The following is a 13,891-nucleotide window of genomic DNA, read 5'->3' on the forward strand; positions in this document are numbered from 1 at the left end:
ATGTCTTTTTTTTTTTTTTCAAGTGAACTGGTTGGACCATGGACGGACCTTGAGGGAACAAGGCGTCGAGGAGACGGAGATGTTGTTGCTGAGGAGGAAGTTCTTCTATTCAGACCAAAATGTCGACTCTAGAGACCCAGTACAGCTCAATCTTCTTTATGTACAGGTACACAAATGATTTAAAGCTTTTTAACCACGTTTTTTGGAGCAACATCCAGAAAATTCCCAATGTTGCTTGCTATTTTGGTACCATATGGATAATTATTTTTTTCAATCATGACCAAGGACCAGTGTTGTTTTTGGCAGCCATTTTAATTTTCGTCTTAGTCTTTTGGACGAAAATACTCATTAGTTTTAGTCATATTTTAGTCATTTCAAATTGTGTTCGTCAAGTTTTAGTTAACAATTCTTCAAATGTTCTCAAATGCAAACTTCAAAAGTTTTAGTCTATGAAAAAAATAAATAATTAAAAGTTTTCCAACAATTACGAAAAACATGACAGACAAGCACATGCTGTAACTGTAAAGTCTACAAGAATATCACCATTTTCATGATAATACATACTCATCTGGAAAACAGCACATGATTTGCAATTAATTAAACCCACCTGGCAAAACGAACTTAATGCAAAATGTTTTCCAAGAGTTTAAGAAGACACCGAGTCACTGCGCTAAATGCTAATGCTAACACGAGCGCTATGCTAACTAGAGGTGGGAATCTTTGGGCACCTAACGATTCGATTACGATTACGATTCAGAGACTCCGATTCGATTATTGATGCAAAACCTTTTTTTTTTTTTTTTTTTTTTTTTATTTAAATGTTTTGTATATTTGTTCCAAAATTGTTCAAAAATCCTCTCAGGTTAAATAAACCAAACTACTATTTTAGTATCAAGTTACCGGTTAAAACCAGTAAATAAAATACTCAAGTCCCCATTCTGTATCAGCACCTTTAAACTACATTCAATTAATTTAATGTTGTGAATCAACCGTTAAAGTTGTTAAAATTGCGCCCGTTATTCCATAACTTCCCTCATGTCTACTTTCGGCATGTGAAAGTTTTAAAACTGTTTCATCATTTAAAAATAGATTCAAGTCAAGATTTTGCCGATTTAGGGGTATTTTAGATAAAAAGTAATTAGGTTCTCTATAACAGAGCCTTCTAGAGAAGTCTACTGCTTTAAGATGGCGCCTGTTTACTAACGCTGGAAAGTCTGTCATTTCACATCTAGTCTAGATATATGTGATATCTACCATAGCCGTATGTTGCCGTATGTTTGTAGCAACTACCAACTGGGCGCTGTTTGTAGCGGCTGACGGCCGCAGTCAGGTATTATTGTTTTTTTTTTTTTTTACCTAGCGGCATTAGCTGCACATGATATAGTCCGTTCCTCATTGAGTGTCGAAGACCGCTCTGACTGCGTTTTATTTCCCTCTTACCTGGTATAATATAATAATCGGAATTCGGATGCTTGTGAATCGTTCTCGAATCTTCCACGGCCGAATCACGAATAATCTAAGAATCGAAAATTTTGCACGCCTCTAATGCTAACGCTACAAGTTAGTTTAGTGTGTCATAATCACTCAGCACAGACCTTTAAAGGCGAAAGCAACATGGCTTATCTAGCCAAGATAAGAAAGTAAAACTTACCAAGCAGCACCTGACACATATGCTTCACAAAAGTAGCCTGAAATGGGCACAGGCTTAAGGCCCAAGTACACTGCATGCGTGATCGTTGCGGTTCCGGTCCGGTTCAGTGTTGCCTGCGTGCCACGCAGTCCGTCAAAAACAGGCAAATCATACCGGCTGCTGCACGGCTGCGGTCCGCCAACTCCGTCCCCTCGTGAGCTCTCGCGTGATCGCGCGCGATCATGTGCCATTTAAATCAACGACAAACACACAGAGTCTGTAGTATGTACTCATCAGAGAAGCAGAGAGAGAGCACATTTTTTTTCTTGCATATTGATAATGTAACGTTTGCTAAGCGGAAGTTTGGCCGCGAAAACAACACACGAGCTTCAACGCCTTTTTCCTCTTTTTCTTTATTAACTTCCCGCCACCTCACCAATGCAAAAACAACAACTACAGTGGGGAGAACAAGTATTTGATACACTGCCAATGGGTTTTCCCATTGTCAGTGTATCAAATACTTGTTCTCCCCACTGTATTTACACTGACGCTATCTAGTCCACCAATCGGAGCGTCGCGCTGGTGCACCAGCACACCAATGACAGCCCCGCGTTGGTGCATAAATTAACCCACCGATGACAGCCCCGGCGACACTACAATATTTTATTTGTGTCTGTCTCTTAATTCCAGATTGACTGCATCATGTTGAGATCAGGGCTCCGTGTGTGGAGGGAAGGGGGGCTATTATGCCCTTGGTTGTGTCGGTGCGTTTATATCTTTGTGCACATTTAAAATTTATGGCACATAACATCTCATAGAGCTGTTATAAACAACTGATAAATAATCTGTCATATTTATAAAATGGATAGCGAATTATATTCGACATGAACTAAAAAAACAGCGTACTTGGAATTGGTGTCTCAACACTGCAGATTCATGTGGCCAGCGCAAACTATTGTTTTTTCTATGAAGAGTCAAGTGAAATGTAGGAAAGAAAGAGAAACGTCTTGAATAGACCACCAGGTCGAAACTTGTGGGTGTCTCTTTTTTCTCTTTCGTCTCTTTTTTCTCTTTCGTACTTTCCCCCCTCGACTCTGTATACAAACCGAGATTGTTTGTACGCGGGGCACGAGAATTTCTGCAGTGGAACCACTTCCAGATACGCTTTTTCTTTTTTTTTTTTTTTTTTTTTTTTTTTTTTTTTTTTTTTTTTTTTTGCTTAGCACGTCGTGTTTGATATCATTGCCAGAAAAACACACATAATAGGACACTTTGCAGTTTCGCTTTTAATGGTGTCCTTATAGTAATATCTTCTGCATGTATATCACTTTGTGGCTTTCCACCTCCATGATGAAGCGCTCATCATCCATTTTCGCTCGTGTTTAAACCGTGATTAGGCACCCGGGCTTTTGACGTCAGGCCCAGCTCCGCCCATTTTGCCGGATGCGTGTCCGGCAAAAATAGAAAATAGCCTATACCATCCGGCGGGCATGCGGCACGCCGGAGGTGGTTCGCAGTCAAGCCGGAGCACTGACGCGGCCGGTATACGTTGAACAATAGGATATAATGGGAACGGATTGGCTCCGGCGCTATTTTTTACCGGAGTCGGACCGGAAACGCAACGATCACGCATGCGGTGTACTTGGGCCCTTACTCACCGGCCGGTGAATAAGTGTTTGTGTGGGGTGAGGGGGAGGCACAGCATGCCACATGAGTGACACGACTAGAGCTGAAACGAATACTCGAGCAACTCGAGTAACTCGGGTTTAAAAACTGATCCGAGTAATTTTATTCACCTCGAGTAATCGTTTATTTCGACAGCTCTAAGTGTCACGTTTCGCTCGGACTACTTTTAATGCGGGACAACGCGCTGACGTCACGTGCGTAGAGGAAGAAGCAATAAAAAAATATAAAAAACATTTCCGCAGCCGACAGCCGCTCCAAACTACGCCGACGTTGCTAAAAACTAGCCCGCATGATAAGTTGGTAGCAGGTAGCATCTGATGAGTCTCATAGAGATCACATGTATGTTGAACTAGATGCAAAATGACGGACTCGGCCGCGTCTGGGCAGCGTTAATAAACAGCCGCCATCTTAAAGCAGTAGAGCACTAAGCGCTAATAAAGAGCGCTAAGCGCTAATAAATAAGATTAATGTTACTGTCTGGCTCACTAGCTCACGTAACGTTAGCCCTGCGGAGGGCTAGGTTTCTATTAATTATGACCACTTTCGATGCGTGGCTAACGTGTCTTACATACAGGCTTTAACATAACATAGCTTTGTGGAGTGATAAGGGTGTAAAATAAAAACTCAATAATGCTAACTATGAATTTCAGCTTAGTAGTCATTGCTGGATAAAACACCAAGTAGCACTGGTCCCTAATGTGCTCCAATACAGCCTGTATCATACATTTATTTTGAACACTGCAAAAACTCAAAATCCTATCAGGACTTACAGTTTAGACTAACTTAAAACTTAACTAGAACTTAAAAATGGCTTGACACAAATAGAAATTCAATTGAAACACGTGGGAAAAAATCCTAACTTTTAAGTGATGTGTGTTATCAAGTGTAATGGCCTTTTTAGGTATATATATATATATATATATATATATATATATATATATATATATATATATATATATATATTTTTTTTTTTTTTTTAATAAGATCTAAAGGTTTTTTGAATGAAAGTAGAGAATTTGTCCTTTTTTTAATTCTAGTTACATCTGAGATGCAATTGTTGGCTGTTTTCAACAATATATATCGAAAATAAAGACATTGATTGACTGAAAATGGTTCAAGATTAGATGAAATGTCTTGTTTTCTCATGTATATTTATAATTACTCTTCACCTAAAAATATATTTATTTTATCCGATTACTCGATTAATCGATAGAATTTTCAGTCGATTACTCGATTACTAAAATATTCGATAGCTGTAGCCCTAGACACGACCAAACACTACTCAATGCTTGCTAACAACACATACAATAAGAAAATATCACACATTGTGAATTTATGACGGAAACTATGGCGAATTTTCGTCTCGTTCTCGTGTGGTCAGATGACAACTGGCATCCCTCGTTATGTTTTAGTCTCCCAAGACACGTTTTCAGCGCGTCATCGTGATGCCATCGTCATGAAAAAATTGTTAGTTGAAGAAATGTTTTCGTTATCGTCATTGTTGATGAAAACAACACTGCCCAGGACAAACAAACAAGGATCACAGGATATAAAAGTGTTTTCATATTCATTGACTGGTAATGCTTTTCTGTGTGCGTGTGTGTTGATGTGGACAGGCCCGTGATGATATTCTAAATGGGTCTCATCCAGTCTCCTTTGACAAGGCCTGTGAGTTTGCTGGTTATCAGTGTCAGATCCAATTTGGTGACCACAATGAGTCGAAACACAAACCTGGATTTTTAGAGTGAGTATTTGTTTATTTTTATTTTTTCAAAGCTATCCTCTATTTTAATCCATGTTGATTTACGTTCCGAACAGTTTAAAAGAGTTTCTTCCCAAAGAATACATCAAACACAAAGGAGAAAAAAAGATATTTCAGGTAAGAATCTAACAACAGATAGCCATTCAAATAAATTCATTTCTTCAAATGTATGGCCTAACTGTTTTATTAAAAATACGTTTGGTACAGTTTGCTCACATCACACTAACACTACTAGCATTATAAGTTCAAATGGAAATTTTACATTAGATTTACATGGACAAAATTTATTTCATCAGATAAGCGTTCTTATGATGTTTACGATTGGATGCACTGTTTTCGTGGACACTCAGGCACCACATGTTCGGTCGGAACAAATTATTTTGACTTGCGCAGATTGATCAAATACAGTGGGGCAAATAAGTATTTAGTCAACCACTAATTGTGCAAGTTCTCCCACTTGAAAATATTAGAGAGGCCTGTAATTGTCAACATGGGTAAACCTCAACCATGAGAGACAGAATGTGGAAAAAAAAACAAACAGAAAATCACATTGTTTGATTTTTAAATAATTTATTTGCAAATCATCGTGGAAAATAAGCATTTGGTCAATACCAAAAGTTCATCTCACTACTTTGTTATGTATCCTTTGTTGGCAATAACGGAGGCCAAACGTTTTCTGTAACTCTTCACAAGCTTTTCACACACTGTTCCTGGTATTTTGGCCCATTCCTCCATGCAGATCTCCTCTAGAGCAGTGATGTTTTGGGGCTGTCGTTGGGCAACACGGACTTTCAACTCCCTCCACAGATTTTCTATGGGGTTGAGATCTGGAGACTGGCTAGGCCACTCCAGGACTTTAAAATACTTCTTACGAAGCCACTCCTTTGTTGCCCTGGCTGTGTGTTTGGGATCATTGTCTTGCTGAAAGACCCAGCCACGTTTCATCTTCAATGCCCTTGCTGATGGAAGGATATTTTCACTCAAAATCTCTCGATACATACATACATTCATTCTTTCCTTTACACAGATCAGTCGTCCTGGTCCGTTTGCAGAAAAACAGCCCCAAAGCATGATGTTTCCACCCCCCTGCTTCACAGTGGGTATGGTGTTCTTCGGATGCAATTCAGTATTCTTTCTCCTCCAAACACGAGAACCTGTGTTTCAACCAAAAAGTTCTATTTTGGTTTCATCTGACCATAACACATTTTCCCAGTCCTCTTCTAGATCATCCAAATGCTCTCTAGCAAACTGCAGACGGGCCTGGACGTGTACTGGCTTCAGCAGGGGGACACTTCTGGCAGTGCAGGATTTGAGTCCTTGGCGGCGCATTGTGTTACTGATAGTAACCTTGATACTGTGGTCCCAGCTCTCTGTATGTCATTCACTAGGTCCCCCTGTGTGGTTCTGGGATTTTTGCTCACCGTTCTTGTTATCATTTTGAGGCCACGGGGTGAGATCTTGCATGGAGCCCCATATCGAGGGAGATTATCAGTGGTCTTGTATGTCTTCCATTTTCTAATAATTGCTCCCACAGTTAATTTCTTTACACCAAGCGTTTTACCTATTGCAGATTCAGTCTTCCCAGCCTAGTGCAGGTCTACAATTTTGTCTCTGGTGTCCTTCGACAGCTCTTTGGTCTTTCTTGGCAATAGTGGAGTTTGGAGTGTGAATGACTGAGGTTGTGGACAGGTGTTTTTTATACCGATTGTGAGTTAAAACAGGTGCCATTAATACAGGTAATCTTGCTTGTTTGTAGGTGAACAAATACTTATTTTCCACTCTAATTTGGAAATAAATTCTTTATAAATCAAACAATGTGATTTTCTGTTTTTTTTTTTCCACATTCTGCCTCTCATGGTTGAGGTTTACCCATGTTGACAATTACAGGCCTCTCTAATATTTTCAAGTAGGAGACCTTGCACAATTGGTGGTTGACTAAATACTTATTTGCCCCACTGTAAATGTGTCCATGTAAACGTAGCCAATGGCAGCGGAACGACTCCATTTTTTAAAATATATGTTCACGTTTTTAATGTGAATATCTTAACTCTTTCCTTGCCATTCTGATCCAAATAATGCTTTGTAATAACTAATTTGACACTTTGGTAATTATTTCTACTGTCCTTACAGGCGCACAAGAACTGCCAAAACCTGACAGAAATAGAGGCCAAAGTCAGCTATGTGAAGCAGGCCAGGTCTCTAAAAACCTATGGAGTGTCGTTTTTTTTGGTCAAGGTAAAAACACTCCTGTCGCAATTAGATGTTATCTCTGAACTGACTGATGACGTCCGTATTATGTGTCACCAATAAATAACCTTCAGGAGAAGATGAAGGGCAAGAACAAACTAGTCCCGCGACTCTTGGGCATCACCAAAGAGAGTGTGATGAGGGTGGACGAGAAAACAAAGGAGGTGATCCAGGAGTGGAACCTGACGAATATCAAACGTTGGGCTGCTTCACCGAAGAGTTTCACTCTGGTAAGCTCCTTCTACAAAGACCAAGTTGACGCTTTCAGGGCAGGCCACAATTTTTGCAATTTACCGTAATTTTCGGACTATTAGCCGCTACTTTTTCCATTCATTTTGAATAGTCCAGTGCGGCCTTTTTGTTTATATAGTTCAGTTAATAGTTAACACATGCCTCCTATCATGGATTGCACCGCTACAGATGTAAATAACAATCAAAATTTATGGTTTGTGTATAATTATTCAGTTACTGTTCCAGATGTTGAATTAATTAATTAATTCAATAATTACAGTATCACTTTATTTGACAGCGGCGTCATAAAACCGCCATAATTATGAGATGACACTATCATGGGCATTACTGAATGCTTATGACAGATGTCATTAAGTGTCATCCGGCAAAAATATGTTACACTTATGTCCAGCTCGGATCTTTTACATCCATTCAAAAGTGATGTAATATGCCGGATCACACTAAATAACATCTGTTATAAGCATTCATTAATGCTCGTGTCATGTCTTGATTATGATTGTCTAACGACAGTCTTATGGCGCCATTGTCAAATGGTGTTACCAAATATTATAACTAGCAATTAATGAAAGAACTGGAACAGTTACTAAATAAATATTTAGTACAGAACATGAATTTTGATTTTTATTTGCATTTGCAGCGCTGCAATGCATGCTAGGAGGCATGTTGGACAACAACAGTGTTGACAGCAGGTGACAGCAGAGGTTGACTGTCTGCCTCCAAGTGAGCAGTGATGGCAAATGAAGCTTCTTGAAGCAATGAAGCTTTGCAACCAATTGATTCAAAGCTTCATGGTGGTTGATTTGGTCTTATGACAGTAGTATGATGCCGCTGTCAAATAAAGTGATACCGGTTATTATCTTTTGGTGTAAATATCCCATAATACAGTGAGGAAAGCTGTGGTTTATAGTCCAATGCAGCTTATCTATGAACAAATTTCGTTTTCATGTCACATTTGGTGGGTGGCAGCTAATAGGTGCGCCCTATAGTGCAAAAATTACGGTAACTAATTCGACATCTCTATATTTTTTGTTGTCCATACTCGCTTTTAGCTGTGAATTCATTGAGGTAGGCAGTAGCTACCTGCATTGACTTTTGTTGTACTGGTATCAATGACAATTAAAGATCTATTTATTAGACACCGCCTTGAAATTAGAGTAAATTAATAAAACCAAAATCTTGGAATAATTGTTATTTAATCTGCTTTCAGGATTTTGGAGATTACCAGGATGGTTACTACTCAGTACAGACCACTGAAGGAGAGCAAATAGCACAACTTATTGCTGGTTACATTGACATCATCCTTAAGAAGGTAACGGACATTAGTATTGCAGAACGCTGCAGTCTTTTCAGCCCTGTCATGTCATATTATGTCAGTCTGTCCATCCATCCATCCATCCATCCATCCATCCATCCATCCATCCATCCATCCATCCATCCATCCATCCATCCATCCATCCATCCATCCATCCATCCATCCATCCATCATCTACCGCTTAATCCGGGGTTGGGTTGCGGGGGCAGCAGTTTTAGCAGGAAAGCCCAGACTTCCCTCTCCACAGCCACTTCAACCAGCTCCTCTGGCAGGATCCCAAGGCTTTCCCAGGCCAGCTGAGAGACATAGTCTCTCCAGCGTGTCCTGGGTCGTCCCCGGGGCCTCCCCCCAGTGGGACATGCCCGGAACACCTCTCCAGGGAGGCGTCCAGGAGGCATCCGAACCAGATGCCCGAGCCACCTCAACTAGCTCCTCTCAACGCGGAGGAGTAGCTGCTCGACGCAGAGTCCCTCTCGGATGACAGAGCTTCTCACCCTATCTTCAAGGGAGAGCTCAGCCACCCTGCGGAGGAAACTCATTTCGGCCGCTTGTATCTGGGATCTTGTTCTTTCGGTCACGACCCACAGCTCGTGACCATAAGTGAGGGTAGGAATGTAAGTTGACTGGTAAATCGAGAGCTTCGTCTTTCTGCTCAGCTCCTTCTTCTCCACTCCAGACGGGTGCAGAGTCCGCATCACTGCAGACGCTGCACCGATCCGCCTGTCAATCTCCCGCTCCCTCCTACCCTCACTCGTAAACAAGACCCCAAGATGCTTGAACTCCTCCACTTGGAGAGGGCACACCACCCTTTTCTTACTGAGAACAATGTTCTCTGATTTGGAGGTGCTGATCTTCATCCCCACCGCTTCACACTCGGCTGCGAACCGCTCCAGTAAGGGTTGGAGGTCACGGCTTGATGAAGCCAACAGCACCACATCATCTACAAAGAGCAGAGATGCAATGCTGAGGCCACCAAACCAGACACCCTCAACCTTTGGCTGCGCCTTGAAATTCTGTCCATAAAAGTTATGAACAGAATCAGTGACAAAGGGCAACCTTAGCAGAGTCCAAACCTCACAGGGAACGAATCCGACATACTGCGGGCAATGAGGACCAAACACAGATCGTACAGGGACCAAACAGCCCTTACCAACGGGCTCGGTACGCCGTACTCCCGAAGCACTCCCCACAGGACTCCCCAAGGGACACGGTCGAACACCTTCTCCAAATCTACAAAACACCGGTTGGGCGAACTCCCATACAGCCTCGAGGTCCCTGCCGAGGGTGTAGAGCTGGTCCACTGTTCCACGGCCGGGACGAAAACCACACTGCTCCTCCTGAATCCGAGATTCGAATTCCTGACGGACAGCGCCACATCATCTGCAAAAAGCAGAGATGCAATGCTGAGGTCACCAAACCGGACCCCCTCAACGCTTCGGCTGCACCTAGAAATTCTGTCCATAAAAATTATGAACAGAATCTGTGACAAAGGGCAGCCTTGGTGGAGTCCAAACCTCACTGGGCACGAATTCAACTTACTCCCGGCAATGTGGACCAAACTCTTACACCAGTCGTACAGGGATCGAACAGCCCTTACCAAGTGGCTTGGTATCCCGTACTCTCGGAGCAACACCCCACAGAACACCCCGAGGCACACGGTCAAACGCCTTCTCTAACTAGATACATTTTGAAACTTTTCTTTGTTTCCCATTAAAAATAAATGAGCAAGTTTTTGTCAAATTTCTGGGAAACCGTACTTTTTTTCCCAAAAATTCTGTCTGTGACTTCTATGCCCCTCGCCTTCACTGAATTTTTGATGGCCAAATTGTGTGTTTTGGTCAAAAATTTAAAGAATAGATACATTTTGAAACTTTTCTTTTTTTCCTATTAAAAATAAATGGGCAAGTTTTTGGCAAATTTCCAGGGAACTGTAATTTTTTTCCAAATTCTGTGCATAACTTTTATGCCCCTCACTGTCCTGGAATTGTTGATGCCCAAATTGTGTGATTTGGTCAAAAATTGTAGGACCAGATACATTTTGAAACATTTTTTTTCTCATTAAAAATGAATGGGCAAGTTTTTGTCAAATTTCCAGGAAACCGTACTTTTTTCCCAAAAATTCTCTGTGTGACTTCTATGCCCCTCGCCGTCACGGAATTTTTGATGCCCAAATTGTGTGTTTTGGTCAAAAATTGAAGGACTAGATACATTTTGATACTTTTCTTTTTTTCTCATTAAAAATGAATGGGCACGTTTTTGGCAAATTTCCGGGAACCGTAAATTTTTTCCAAATTCTGTATACAACTTTTACGCCCCTCACCGTTCGGGAATTTTTGTTACCTAAATTATGAATTTGGTCAAAAATTGTAGGACTAGATACATTTCGAAAATTGATTTTTTTCCGGAAAATTGCCATTTGCGGCGCAACGGACAATTTTTCGGAGCCGTTTGAAAAATTAGAAGAAATCCCATTAAAAAAACAACAACTGAATAACACTATCTGGGTCTTTTCCCAAAGACCCAGATATTTACACAAAACACATGTAGACCGGTTGGGTGAACTCCCATGCACCCTCGAGGACCCTGCCGAGGGTATAGATCTGGTCCACTGTTCCACGGCTGGGACGGAAGCCACACTGCTCCTCCTGAATCCGATATTCGACTTCCCGGCGGACCCTCATCTCCAGCACCCCTGAATAGACTTTACCGGGGAGGCTGAGGGGTGTGATCCCTCTTAATTGGAACACACTCTTCTCGCCTATCTTACGGGGAAGTAGCACGAGCTGGTGTGCGAGGCAGAGAAGGAACAAGGAAATCAGGATTAGTTGCACTTTATGAGCACCTTTTGAAAAATTTGGGGGCGTTTTAGAAAAGAAAGATCCTGGTGCTTATCCCCTACAGATACCAGGAGTTTCCACTGTACTTGGGAGGGGAAAAAATGCAATGCACATATCCAGCTTCATTTAAAAAAAAAAAGGATAACATCTGTACTATAATCTGGTCTATATTTAATGTATTTTAACAGAAAAAAAGCAAAGATCACTTTGGACTGGAGGGAGATGAAGAATCAACCATGCTGGAGGACTCTGTGTCACCTAAAAAGTATGTATGTGTTGGTAAATTTCTAACAGCATTCCTTTTTCATTTCTTTCTCCATTGAAAACTCCCAACAAAGTTGGCGCTGTCCTTGTTGACGCTACAATACATGAACATGAAGAAATAAGATGCTGTACTTTCTCGGAGTGTGACAATATATCGAAAAGGTGATACATTGCGATACTTTGTAGCCCAAAAGGTTATCGATAAGGAGTAGGGATGTCCCGTTCACATATTTTTGCACCTAAGCCCAAGTCACCTGATATTGAGAATCTGGCGATACCGAGTCCCAATCCGATACGATAGAATAGATAGAATAATGTAGAAAAATGGTTGTCTTTATTAAATGCTTCATTGAGTGAGTCCACTCAAATCCACTCATGCTTTGACGCTCACGCTGCTGAGAACAGCCTCTCCCTTCCACAATGAGTTGCCACAGCACACTACTACTAGTGTTTAATGAGGTAAACGATGATTGACACCTATGCGCCTGTGATGATAGAGCTACCAAGCTTCCCTGGCAAGATCAAAGCTACACCCCTGTCAATCATCGTTAACTTTAAATAGCTAACTCCATTTATTTTTTTTTGTTATACCACTTCAGGTCAACGGTGTTGCAGCAGCAGTTTAACAAAGTGGGGAAGGTCGAGACGGGCTCAGTGGCCCTGCCAGCCATCATGCGCTCAGGAGCTGGTGGTCCAGAGAGTTTCCAGATGGGCTCCATGCCTCAGGCCAAGCAGCATATCACCAGTGGACAGATGCACAGAGGACACATGCCCCCACTGGTAAAATAAACATGCCTGAAAAGCATTAAGCTATGCTTTTTTTCTTTTTTTTTCTCGAACCTGTCATTCCTTTTCCTTTAGAGGGGAGTTAAAGGTCCGTTTTTTTGGGGGGCGTAAGGGAAGGTTATTAATAATAATAAAAATACAATAAAATATTTTAAATTCGCTTGTTAAAATATGACTCAACGTTGACTTTAAATGTTATCTCATCTTGAAAAACTATGACTTTATTGTCTTCAGATTGCAACTTCTCTGAAGAAAAATGTTTTTGTTGCAAAGGTTGTGACTTTTTCTGTAAAAAAAAAAAAAAAAAAAACTATATTTACATGACATAAAATTTTTTTGCCCTCTAAAGTGGTGTTTTTCAACCTTTTCTGAGTCACGGCACGTTCATCCTTGGAAAAAATCTAGCGGAACACCACAATCCGAAATTACTTTTCTGGACAATATATTTAATTATAAAATAATTTCTCAGTATTTATACGTACTCAGTTTCAAAGTTGAGTCTGTTTAGATGAACACAAAGCCAAAAGGCAGAAATCTTCTTCAACAGCTCTCATTTTCTCTCTGTTTTTATTTTTTTTTTAGAGCAGGTACAGTGGGGCAAATACGTATTTAGTCAACCACTAATTGTGCAAGTTCTCCCAATTGAAAAGATTGGAGAGGCCTGTAATTGTCAACATGGGTAAACCTCAACCATGAGAGACGGAATGTGGAAAAAAAAAACAGAAAATCACATTGTTTGATTTTTAAAGAATTTATTTGCAAATCATGGTGGAAAATAAGTATTTGGTCTATACCAAAAGTTCATCTCAATACTTTGTTATGTACCCTTTGTTGGCAATAACGGAGGCCAAACGTTTTCTGTAACTCTTCACAAGCTTTTCACTCACTGTTGCTGGTATTTTGGCCCATTCCTCCATGCAGATCTCCTCTAGAGCAGTGATGTTTTGGGGCTGTGTTTGGGCAACACGGACTTTCAACTCCCTCCTCACCCCGTGGCGTCAATAAGATAGCAAGAACGGGGAGCAAAAATCCCAGAACCACACGGGGGACCTAGTGAATGACCTACAGAGAGCTGGGACCACAGTAACAAAGGCTACTATCAGTAACACAATGCG

General features: G+C 41.0%; 1 protein-coding gene across 4 annotated transcripts in view; it reads left to right on the forward strand.

Annotated features, from left to right (window-relative positions):
• The window catches only part of tln1 (talin 1), a 131,840-nt gene that overhangs the window by 44,033 nt on the left and 73,916 nt on the right, over positions 1-13,891 (forward strand). For all 4 annotated transcript variants that reach the window (XM_057818300.1, XM_057818297.1, XM_057818299.1 and 1 more), the window contains 8 exons: positions 24-166; positions 4,933-5,060; positions 5,135-5,195; positions 7,209-7,313; positions 7,400-7,555; positions 8,785-8,886; positions 11,915-11,991; positions 12,590-12,770. In XM_057818300.1, coding sequence (XP_057674283.1) covers positions 24-166; positions 4,933-5,060; positions 5,135-5,195; positions 7,209-7,313; positions 7,400-7,555; positions 8,785-8,886; positions 11,915-11,991; positions 12,590-12,770 — 953 coding nt within the window. The remainder of the gene's footprint in view (positions 1-23; positions 167-4,932; positions 5,061-5,134; positions 5,196-7,208; positions 7,314-7,399; positions 7,556-8,784; positions 8,887-11,914; positions 11,992-12,589; positions 12,771-13,891) is intronic.

The sequence above is a fragment of the Corythoichthys intestinalis genome, chromosome 17 (assembly GCF_030265065.1).
Source record: "Corythoichthys intestinalis isolate RoL2023-P3 chromosome 17, ASM3026506v1, whole genome shotgun sequence".
NCBI classification, from domain to species: Eukaryota; Metazoa; Chordata; class Actinopteri; order Syngnathiformes; family Syngnathidae; genus Corythoichthys; species Corythoichthys intestinalis.